Here is a 12,476-nt window from a genome sequence, read left to right as displayed (position 1 = left end):
TCCAAGCACACCAGGTCCAGCTAGCTTTTCACCTTCTATTAGAGACTCTCTTTCTTTCTTCCTTGATGGATTTTCCAGGCAATCTCCCATCCAGAAAACTAGGCCTGGGCTTCCTTAACTTCCACAGCAAGCTCTCAATGCTCTGCAATAGGCACCAGGGCATCACCCTAACTGTTCCATGAGTTTAGAGTTATGATCATGCCCTCTTGCTTCTCCTCCCTCTACCTTACCCTTTAAGACAATGACAAGAGCTATTTCCAATGTCTACTGGAAGCAAAGAAGGGACAGGATGACTGCACCTTTGATAGCTGCGGAGAAAGGGGCATTTCACCATGGACAGCTTTGCTTTCCCCTGAAGCTACACCTACCACCATTCCTTCTGCCTTTGTTTTTATGGTTGGGTAGATAGAAGGTTTTATTTAAAAAATGGGAGTAGCTGCTACTTAAATCTCTGTCCTCCCTTCCACCCAGAAGCAACAGCATACAGACAAGACTGAGCAGTTATCTGAAAAGTGACCAGGGGAACAGTCAAAAGGTGCAGTTACTTTGGAATCTAAACAATACAAACAAACACACACACACACACACACACACACACACAAATCAGGTGTGCAATTTTGCTAAGGGTAATTAAATGTTACATTATTGGCCTTATTTCTGCCCCAGTAAATAGTATCGCATACTTGCTTCTCCCAGTGTTCCAGATTTACATACCCAGAGAGAATAATCATTTACTTGGTTGTTTAATCAAACACAAAACAATATAGTCTTAGTTTGCCAACAGCACACAAATTGATTCTTGGTATGAAGTGAACTTCAACAGGAGGCAGGCAAACTGTTAACACACCATTGAAAAATGCCAAGAGAAGCTCTTGATGGAAGGTGTTCCTCCAGCGATTGCACACATTTCCTTCAGAGTCCTCCTCCAAGGATTTCTTAGACTATCCAATACTGTAATGACATCTTCTAAAATTCCATTCAGCCTTACCAAAAAATCAATCCTATATACCTCAGCGGTTTTGGGTGAGATTAGAAAATGAAAATTCATTTACTTTTGTCTCTCCTCATAGTTCTGACAAATTGGGCACTGAAAGACAATGTCTTTGAAATGGCAAGAGAGAAACAAGAAACTTCCAACTTTAAATCTGATCCTGCATTCCAGTCCGTGTTACCCATTTGCTGACCAAGACTGGATTTTTAAAAGCAAACTGCACCAAGATAAATACTGTCATTAATATTGTCAATATGCCTTGCCGTGACTGTTTGAAAATGCACTTCTTGCACATTTCAAATACCAACAGAGCATTACCTTCAAAGTATGGGGATAAGATTATTCCTTGTTTACACACATGGGACCTTGCCAAAACAAGTTACAAAAAACATCCTTTACAATGCAGATTTTGCTTCTGGATCTTGCCAATCAAGTTTCAGATCAGTGTACAGCCTAAACACATTACAGAACACAACCCTGAAAGGGAAACGTATGTAAAAGAAAACACTGTGAAAGCAAAAGTTTGCTGATGTAAAGATACCACGTTACCCCCTTCTCAATCTCCCAAGATTTAGCTAAGCAAGTACTGTGCTGTTCCATTTGTCACCCAAAACTGAAACATATAAGATGTTTGTGATCAGCCTCATTACAAGAATCACTTACCCCTGCTTGGACAAAAAGGATTTGAAGCCTGAAAGGCTCCAATAGTAAATTTCCAGGGCTCAGCCAGTCATCCTGGCCTTTCTTCCATATGTGACTTTGGAAGAAGCCTCAGAGTGACAGCAGCACATGGAAGGTACATGCCGAGTCTTTGAGCACTCAATTACCAACCAAGAGTAAAGGCGGGCAACGTATGGAAAGTGGGAACAACTGGAATTTTGGGGTTTTGAATTCCCTGCTCCTGTTGCCTGGTCCTCCACAAGTCAAGATGGCAACAGCAGCTACATCTTTCTCAGCTCCACATATCCATGTGGAGGTAAGCCAGAAACAGAGATGTGGCTGGGGCAAGCAGAGCGGATCCAACACTACTGGCATGTATTACTAGCTGATGTCACTAAGCCAGGATGGAGGGAGGAAGCCATCAGCATGAACCACACATGAGGCTTCCCAGGTGTCTAGCAAAGATGCAGACCGATAATGGCACAGGCAATGTTATCCATGCTGTTTTCTTTTTTTAACCTTAGTAAAACACAACACTGATGAAATCCCAAAGCTTGCAGGTATAATCAAGCCACTTGGGAAACATTCACTCCACTTTAAAAGAGGGTTTAACTGTCATTGCTTTCCTGAAAGAAGCTTGGTAATTTTATTTTGGGGGTGGGGGGCTGTGATAAAAAAAAAAAACACCTGGTAGAGTCAGTCCTAGACTTCTCAGACCATTTCCTGAGCTTCGCTGTGAGGGAGGTCATTATAGTTAAAACCAGCTTAACTAATTAATACTGCAGAACCTGGGGAACTTTAGCTCTTTTGTTTTTGTTTTTAAAGAACTGCAGCACCTCACAGAACTGTAATTCCCAAAGTTCCTTGAAAGCCATACAAGTTTGGATTTGGGTTTACAGTCCCCATCCCCCATGAAGACATTGCAGAAAGCTTTGTCCGTGCTAGAGCACATACTGCTGGTAGTAATGAAACAGGGTGTGATTTTTCTTAGGAGAGAGGTTACTTTGGAAATCCCATGTTTTCTGTTTCCTTCTGCAGCTGAAGTGGGGGCCTTACAAGAGCAACACCACTAAGCCTGCTGAATCGGAAAGGATACAAATTCACAATTACTAGAGAACTGACAAATAACAGTTTCATGCTAAATATATATATTCGCATCAAACACACACGGGCTACTGTCGAAAGTCAAAATGTGGCATTCAGAACTACGCTAAACATGTTTTCCCCGATTTGTTGTGATTGTGAACTTCAAAAAAGGTTGTGCAGTTAGAACCATCCCACGTTTGACACTCATTTTCCATCACTGCTGTCCAATGAAGAAGTGCTTGTTTTCCTTCCAAGAAATCGGCAGCCCTCAAACAGACCATGGCACTAACTGACCTCCATGGCATAAAGTCCCTTTTGGCTGGCACAGCAACAAATCCAAGTGCTAAGACAGGGCTGGAGTTATACTAGTCACTGATCAAGTGGAAATGCCCAATTCAAACGAGCAGCTAAGACGAAAAATTGGCCTGCCAAGAGGGAATAAGGGTTGCACGCCTCAGCATCACACTAATCTCTTCTGCTGGCTTTTGCATTCAGGGCACCCCAAGTGGAGACAGCTCTCTTTTGGAGGCAAGAGCTAGTGTCGTAGACTGTTTGCGGAAGGCGACATGGAGGACTTGCTCAAGGGTGTCACCACGAATCCGCTGCTTAAGTCCAGGCCTCTGCCTTCTTTTTCCTAGAACGGAGATGCCAAAAATACTTCAGTTTGGTGGCATTTCTAAATGGCAGGCTTTCAGCCAGAAAAGGAAGCATTTTTGTAATGAAACACAGGGCTTCTATTTTCTGCAAGGCTGTGGGCAAGAAATTCCACATGGAATCTGGCACCTGCTGTGGAAACTGAGAATCATAACTTTCATCATCAATAAGCAATGATTCCCCCCCCCCCCCGAGCTTTTGGGTTGCTGACAGTAGCCATGGGTGAAGCCAGAGGAGACTGGGCAGGGTTTCTACTGACCAGGGCAAGTTCTGATCCTTGGTACAGCTGCCAGACCTCCTTTGACTATTACTCCATGCTACCTAGCCTCTATTGCCATGCCAAGTAACCTTAGTAATCCATGCCCTCCCCTTGCCATCTTGCCCTCTGCCGCTCTGGCCTTTGCAAACCCTCATGACAACCAGGGGCACAGATAGCCATATATAAAAATTTACACACCATCTCCATACAAACATGCACACATTATGCGCATATGCACACATTTTTCTTAGAGCAATATACACAATGTTGAGTTTCAACCTTGTTGAGTTTCAGATTCTGTGCATCTGCATTGAACACCCCCACTACCAAAATAAGTAAGAATTATTTTTGCAGCTGGCCTGGAATGTGGTCTTTCCCTTACAATTTCTGCCTTAACAAACCTTTTGAAACTGGCCCCTTTGCTATTTCAAACCCTCCTTATCAAGACTAAATATTAAAAGATCAGTATTTAAGATTTCACAATAACAACAGTTCTGAATTGTTAAATGCAACTGGTTTGGGGGTTTCACATGCATTACTTCAAACTGACTTGTTTTGGACCACAGGTTTCCAGTATTTTAAAAAATAATAATTCTGGAGCGAAACTTGTGCAGTGGACACACATTTCACCACTGAGGTTCACTAAAAGCATTTTGAGACCCCCCCCCCAACCCCCAAAACTCCTATACCAACTTAAGACATGAATCTTGATAGCTATGCAAATTAACAAAAATGGTGTCTTATCAAACTGTCAATGAGCAACTTTTTGGTCATAATACTTTTAGTCTCAGTTTCCCCATTGATAAAAAAAGAACCACCACCCCAAGTTACATTTGAAAACCACTCCGCCCCATCCAGAGTGCTATAGTTTGGCCAAACCGAAAACCAGGGCCAACCCTCTCTTCCTGAACTGAGGTCCTCTTTCTCACGCAGAAGCTGGGAAGGAGCCCCAATTACTTTGCATGCAGAAAGCCCCAAAATCAGTTTTTCGTTTCCTCACTTAAAAGGCTCTTAGGAAGCAGAACTGGGAAAGTGATCTCTCTCTGCTCAATATGCCCAAGAGTCATTCCCAATTAAACCAACTTGCCTGGCCATTCAGTGTGCGCTTTCTGAGCTTTGAAGTACTTACAGCTCTGTAATCCAGGAACATTTCTTTAAATGCGAGGAAGTCAGTAAATGTGAGAAGCATGTCAAAAATATCCCCTGCAATTTCATCCTTGTGCTGCCTGTAATTGAAGGATTTAGATTCATCATTAAAACAGCAAGACATTCTAGATTTTAAAAGGCATTGAGAAAAGACGCATTACAAAAGCTAAAGAGGAAAATGCCTATCAAAAAAAGTTGCATTTTCTCTTTAAATTAGCCACTTGCACAGAGTAATTTGTACTGAAAATAATGGGACTAAGGGGTGCTTCACACACTGTCACCAAGCAATTATCCAAAGAAAATGTAGTTCAAAGTTGTACACATCTTAGATTTTAAGCTTAATCATTATTCTGTCTTGCATCAGGGGGTGCTTCCGTCATCGCCCCCCCCCCCTTTGAAAATGCACAGATAGCAGCCCACAGAAATTTCTGCAGCTTCAGAATCTGAAGGGGAGTGGGAATGCTGTTGCTGCAATCACAGCCACTTCTGCCAACTGCATTCATGGATGTCTGATTTACAGCTTTTCCTCAGCTGTGTGTGCCCAAGGGTGGTGATGGAGGGAATACTGGGCAAACAGGCTCTAAGCTGTTACTAAACAAAGGGATGGATCTGCTCGCTAAGCAGCAGAATATCCATTTAACATCAGTTTTCATTATGCAGCCCTCAGGAATGATCAACAATATGAAATCTTCAAGAAGGTTTCTATAAATGGCATGGGATTGCATGGGCCTTGATCTGCAAAGGAGGCTGGGATGGGCACCACTGGCTAAGCATAGAACAGTCTTCTCTTTTCGTGGAAGTGACTTAATAGCCCATTGTTTACATTTGTGCATATCATGAACATTTGGGCCTCAGCGCATGACATATATGAATGATGTACAGCGGTCTTCTTCCTGTTTTACATTATATCTAAATGGGAAAAAGGGGGTAAGGTCTGTTGGACACAAAGGTAAAGGTAAAGGGACCCCTGACCATCAGGTCCAGTCGTGACCGACTCTGGGGTTGCGCGCTCATCTCGCTCAAGAGGCCAGGAGCTGGCGCTTGTCTGCAGACAGCTTCCGGGTCATGTGGCCAGCATGACTAAGCCGCTTCTGGCGAACCAGCGCAGCACACGGAAACGCCATTTACCTTCCCGCCGGAGAGCGGTCCCTATCTATCTACTTGCACTTTGAGGTGCTTTCGAACTGCTAGGTTGGCAGGAGCTGGGACCAAGCTCACCCCATCGTGGGGATTCGAACCGCCGACCTTCCAATCAGCAAGTCCTTTAACCCACTTTAATCAGCTGTCGTTTAACCCACAGCGCCATTCTGTGGACACTCTTAGGGGATACTATTTCACAGATGTACTGACATTATAGAGAGCTCTCTGCTCAGAGGACCACATGACTGCATTTCAGAGAAGGGCAGACCCTGGGGCAAGGAGTCTGCAGCAGAGCTTAAAATAGGTGGATTCACATCTGAGAGAAGATGCTCCCAAAATTCAAAGCCCAACCCTACTCAATAAGGAGCCTTAAGAACAAGTTAATGCAATGAAGATGAAAAAGAAATGGAAAGCAAAGGATCCAACTTACTGTAATGACAAGGTGAAGGCAGACATGCTGAAACCAGGAATCCTGTCCAAGAGCTTTTCTTCAATGTATTTTTCAACTAAGCATATCTGAAGTGAGAAGCACTGTATTATTATTTTCCAGCTGAGGATGACAGGGAGCAAATATTGTAGCTTACCATCTCACAAAGAGGTGTTTTGATCTAGACAGATCAGGTGCAGCTTACTAGACTGTCAATGGCTGGACCACATTTTGGATCCAAATATGAGAGATGTTACAGGTAACAACAGGATACAACCAGTTAAAATATGTAGAGCTGAGTCTCTGCCTTGAGGAAGTAATTTGTTCTGTTCATTACCCTCAAGTTATAAGAACACTATGGGTCCTTACTCTGGGCAGACCCACCAAAATTACTATATGTCTGAAATCAATGAGCATGACTAATGATGGGAGTACCCTGACCATCATTGGATATAACCCCCAAATTTCAGAACCCAACTAGAGACTTGCAAGCTACCATAAGGATCTTTCAGAAACAACATGTGCCTCAGCAGCAATCAGTGTTGCCAGCGTTTAAACCAGCTCTTGCAGCTGTGCCCTTAACAACCCTTTAATCTGCAACAATTATGAAAACTTTCACAAGAAGCTAAGCTGTTACAAAAGATGCCATGTTGGGATAGCAACCAGCCTGGGCCCCTCCCCTCTAGTCACTGCGCAAACTTTGTAGCAGGAAAACCTTCCTGGCACAGTGAACAAAGTGATGGTACGGCCCAGAGAAGCACACTGGATGGTCAGCAGCACCAACTTAGTGCCCTCCAGATGTTTTGGACTACAGCTCACATCCATGCTGGCCGGGGCTTATGGGAGTTATAGTTTAAAACAAACAAACAGTGAAGGGGCACCAGGTTGATGAAGGCTGGCCTTCAGACCTGCACTGAGGTCTCAGGTCCCTCTGCGGGTGTGAGAGGAGCCTCAACATCCTGAAGCAGGGCTGCTCTCTCTCTTATGGTTCACAGGTCACACTTGCTGCTGTGTGCAGCAAGAAACACACAGAATCCAATTTCTTTCACAGGGTGGCAAATGTTCAAAAGACAAAGCCCACCATCATATGCAAGTGATAACGATCAAAACAGGACATATGCACTCACATATTCATTAAAAATAGGAGTGTAGATGAGCTTATTTTCCTCCGTATCATCAAACTCTTGGTAGTATTTATCCATGAAGTTCCTTTGTATAAGCTGGAAGTCATCATCTGAAATCACAACACAGTTGCATTCAGTCGAAAGACAGTGACTACATTCATTGGTGTGCTGTCCTCAGCTTAGGATCCAGTACATGGTGACCCTCATAGCTGCAACGACAGCACAGCTGCAGCTGACGGAGGCCCAATCCATGCAGTAGCTTCTCTATCTTGCTAGCTCGCTAAGTCTCTGGCAGGATGAAGAGTTTCTCTCACTGACACAAACAAGGCAGAGCCTGATTAAAAAACTTTTGGCAAGTTTCACCCAGGGAACAGAGCTGGATAATGAACATATGAGGCAACATCAGTTCCCTGGAGAAGTCAGCATACACTCAGTTCCAATCCTTCACCCAGAATCAATTAATCAGGCATAAATTTTGCCACTGTAATTGCAACACGGCTGTCAAGCACTTCTCCATGAAAGGGATTGACTGGTTGTTTCAAGCCACCTACTGGGCAGTACCTCAGGCACCACCGATTTATTGAATGTTTCATTGAAAGGCAAGTATCTATCAACAAGTGTGGACCCACAATAAAACATTGTGGTGCATCCCCAGCCCTCAACAGGAGCTCTCATCATGGGGTCTAGCTGTTTAGGAGCACGAACCTTGTTCAGAACTTGATGCAGTAGGTGGAGGCAAGAAAGGAAAAGCAGGCAGAATAAGAAGAAAATTTACATGAGAACTCTGCTTCCATGTCCAAGGAAAAGAATACAAGTTCCACCTTCAGCCAGGCACAAATGCCAACCACTGAACACTTTCCCACGTGCCGATACTGCACAAAGAAGAGAGTGGTGGGTATCTATTTTATTTATTAGTTCGCTATCTCTTCTTTTGGCACCTCAGGAGCCCTCAAAGCAACTTGCAAAATACATAAACAATAATATCATCTAGACCGACTTCCCCTCAACCTACAGTGGTACCTCGGGTTAAGTACTTAATTCGTTCTGGAGGTCCATACTTAACCTGAAACTGTTCTTAACCTGAAGCACCACTTTAGCTAATGGGGCCTCCTGCTGCTGCCGCGCCGCTGGAGAACAATTTCTGTTCTCATCCTGAAGCAAAGTTCTTAACCTGAAGCACTATTTCTGGGTTACTGGAGTCTGTAACCTGAAGCATATGTAACCCGAGGTACCACTGTAGTGCTTTTTAGATAGTTCGTATCTCAGGTTGGGGAAGGTCTGGTCTAGACTATGATGTATTTGTATAAAAACCAGTGCTGACAAAATCCACCCCAGAATCAGAACTGAAGATAAGATCAAAACAATTCCTCTAAAATATCCCAGTGTGTTCACAAATAACAATAAGAAGAGATGCACCTTGGCAGTCCCTTTTGAGCAGTGCTACCTTAAGAAAAACATACCCATTATTATATCTTCTAAATAGCCAACAACAGCATCAAACTCAGCATCCGATGGTGAAGAGCTAAAATGAGAGACAGCCAAGTTGGATTCAGGTTACTATGGAAGGCGAAATACACATAAACATAACAATCCAGGGCACACAGAATAATCCTTACTGCCTTTATGGCACACATGAGCATACAAAATACTTCCAGCACATATATTACTCAGTAATGTTTTCATCAGTCCTGTAAAGTGGAGGTACACTATCACCCCCCTGTTACAGAGAATAACTTCAAACTAAGAGAAAGAACCATTTGCCTATGGCTATCTTAAGTGCATTTGCTGTCAAAGTGAGATTTCATACCAGAGACTTCCTGGCTTACAGCTCTAAATCTCTAAGCCACTGCAGTAATGCTTTGTTCTACCTGAATTGAGTCCTCCTCCCCAGATTCTGCTACATTCAGAGAGAAGCTGTTGTTTATTCAAACACAAGTTACTCAAAGAATTGTTTTATGGTGACGTTCTTCTGCATTGCAGACAAGATTTAACCAAGGACAGTCACCCTGATGAGAAGCAGTTCCTTGCCTTGCCTCAGTCAAGTCTGATCTCAGACTTGGGCTGGGTTCAACTTGTACTTTATCCATGAAGAAACTAGGCAAGGTTTTAGATAAGGCATCATCCTTCAGTTTCTTTTCCCTCATCACTAAGTAGGAATAAGAGTGATGTGCCTAACAGCTGATGTTCTACTGCAGGGGTGGCCAACTCCCAAGAGACTGTGATCTACTCACGGAATTTAAAAATGGCAGTGATGTCAATTGTTGAATTTTTTTTATGGAGGAGGAAAGCCCTGTTTTGGGGGAGTTCAAAGCTAAGCTGTTGGCCATTTTTAGGGAGAAAGGGAAACAGCCACTCACCAACAGATCGCTGGGAGACAAACAGCCTCACTGAGTAAACTCCGTCTTCCATTCTGCAGATCGTGCAACAATGGAGGGCGGGGCTGGATTCTATTTTACCAACGCTAAGCAAAGGGACCCAGCGATCGACCGCGATCTACCAAAACCTCCTGGGGATCTACCAGTAGATCGCGATCAACCTGTTGGACATCCCTGTCCTAATGGAAGCAAGGAAGAGGCTGTTCCTAACCCAAGCCTGGTGGAGGAGACACTGTTGCTACTTGCTGCCATCTAGCCACATACAGAAGGGATAACAGCAATCCCTCCAGATCAGAATATAGTTGTTTTTGCAATTCAAAAGCAGAATCGCTTTGGCTTGATTCAGGCATTATATTAAAAGTCAGGGTCCATAAAAGAGCTGGGGTTATCCACTGAACTTAACTGACAGGAAATTTGTAACAGACAAATAAAGTACTTCTATATACAGCACTTAACTAAATCATCACACAATGCTTCATTAACTTGTGGGATTTACCACCTCAAGATGTGATGATGGCCACTAGCTTAGATGGCTTTTAAAAAGGAGGATGGAAATCAATTTCTGGGGTGAGCAACCTATGGCCCTACAGATTTGGCCAGGAATGATGGAAGCTATAGTGTAACAATATTTGGAAGGCATTGATCTATCATTGATCCATTACTGATCTATATCCATGAGAAAGAAAAATCTTTATGAGTCAGTCTTGATTGTAGTTTAAAAATTAACACTGAAACCAACTATTAATAAAGTTAGAAAATAACATATCACCAAGCAATGTTCCCACCTTAAAAAGTACCAGAAATATTGCATCATAAGCTTTTGTGGACTAGAGAGCCTATTCTATCATCTAGGCTCAAGTCCACAGAAGCACATGCCATAAAAAAAAACATCTCCTAACTGTTAAAACTTCCTAGTGGCTTTAACATTTCAAAGTGCAGAAACAGAAATATACTTACATGGACACACCAAAGTTTTCTTCTTCTAAAGTTTCCATCGTGGCTTTGTCACCTGTTTTATAATGTAAACCTTTAAATACTTTAATCCTCAGGGTGTAATACTTGGCTGTCAGTCATCCTGTCTTCAATGTCAGGTCTCAAGCCTATCTGAAAATATTACACCACCTCCACATCTAGAAATAACCATTGATTATGACTTGTTTTCTATTTCCTGGAAAACAGTGGGCAACAAATGAACTATACATACAAGTAAGCAGCAGAACAGGTTTGCCTGAAACAAAAGCAACTTATCCCATTGCACTGGAATTGGTGGATCTGAAGGTATGGAATCCCAAGACTTTGGATTTGGAAATGGGCAGCAGAAATCCACAAAATTTATAGACTCACAAATACATTGTGGGTGCCACTTATCACAACTAGGGTTTGCCAGACGTACAAGAAGTCTTGCATGTTTGCAATTATCAAGGGCCTCTGTTATACGGTCCAGGAGCTTTTGGGTTCTCTTGGCTGTGAGGGGGAAAAGTTCTAGATCAGTCCACTCTTTACTGTACTAGCTTTCCTGTTGCAGGGAGTTTTTGTTGATGAGAATTATTTTTAAAAATGTAATCCTCCAGAAGTAGTTGGGACAGTTCATTTTACTACCACCTAATTCTGCTGCACGCCCAGACCAAGCTGTAAGCACCAGCACCTGGGAGAGAGTCGGGTTCAAATCTTGACAAATCCGGGTTCACTGTGACCTTGGAGGCCACTCTCTCACTTCTGCCCAAACTACTTCACAAGGTTGTTGTGGAGCATAAAAGAGAACTACATACATGACACATTGAGCTTACTGGAGAAAAAAATCGGATATAAATACAATCAATCAAATAACCTGCTTCTGGGGTTCTGGTTTGCCATTGTGTGGGGCGGGGAGGGCAGGGGCCCTACTGGACCCAAGGTTGGCCTGACCTGGCAGAGCAGTTCCAAGTCCCTAGCCAGCAGATAGAGCCTCCACATACTGACTCAGTCTACCTCTGAAGGCCAGGAGCGAGCCAGGACCCCCGGCCTACCTAGCAGGGCTCCTCTCAGGGCCACAGGGGACCCAGGAGTCCTAGTCAAAGCCACCCCCTTCCGTCTTGGCTCCTACCTGTCCTCCTGCAGGCAGCGCCAGCTCGTCACTCCGCAGACCGACGAGCGGGACGAAGGCCTCGGCCTCCCCCATAGAGTTCGTTGCAAACGCCGCCGTCGCTTCTTTCTTTCTTCTTATTCCTCCTCCTCCTCCTGCTGCTGCCTAGGAAACGGCCTCTTCCGGTAACGCACACCTACCTGACCAATCATTGTGAGGCTGAACGAACTGAGCCAATCACAGGAGGCTAGGCGGGACTTCTCTCCCGACCAATAAGAAACGTAAAAGGAGAGAACCAATCAGAGGAGCGCGCGGGGGGGGCGGTTCTCTCCCTTCCAGCCTCACCGACCACGTGGCGGTGCCCAGTTTGGCTGAGCCGAGCAAAGTAGGCGGCGGCGGCGGCGGCAGCAGCAGCAGCAGCAGCAGCAGCAACAACTAAGATCCTTCCTGGAACTTGCTAAAGGCGACCCACCTAGTCCAGCATCATTTTTGCAGTGGACGACCCACGCCTGCGGCGTCTCCAAGCAGGATTTGAGCATATTAACCCTCTCA

At 44.1% G+C, this 12,476-nt stretch overlaps 1 protein-coding gene across 2 annotated transcripts; it reads right to left on the bottom strand.

Moving 5' to 3' along the window:
• Positions 1 to 727: 727 nt before the first annotated feature.
• On the bottom strand, positions 728 to 12,111 carry ARL2BP (ARF like GTPase 2 binding protein). Of its 2 annotated transcripts, none has more exons than XM_081017095.1 (7): positions 11,946 to 12,111; positions 10,820 to 10,966; positions 8,948 to 9,009; positions 7,491 to 7,597; positions 6,367 to 6,452; positions 4,780 to 4,876; positions 728 to 3,371 (listed from the first exon to the last, which is right to left on the bottom strand). In XM_081017095.1, exons 2-7 carry the CDS (start codon positions 10,855 to 10,857, stop codon positions 3,273 to 3,275), a joined length of 489 nt encoding a protein of 162 aa, XP_080873221.1. In that variant the 5' UTR covers positions 10,858 to 10,966; positions 11,946 to 12,111; the 3' UTR covers positions 728 to 3,272. The 2 variants fall into 2 exon arrangements, with proteins under 2 accessions (XP_080873221.1, XP_080873220.1); XM_081017094.1 differs by having other exon boundaries at positions 10,820 to 10,871; positions 11,946 to 12,108.
• Positions 12,112 to 12,476: the final 365 nt, after the last annotated feature.

The sequence above is a fragment of the Podarcis pityusensis genome, assembly GCF_964106645.2.
Source record: "Podarcis pityusensis genome assembly, chromosome: 8".
Taxonomy (NCBI): Eukaryota; Metazoa; Chordata; class Lepidosauria; order Squamata; family Lacertidae; genus Podarcis; species Podarcis pityusensis.
This window is presented reverse-complemented; position numbering and strand designations above follow the sequence as displayed.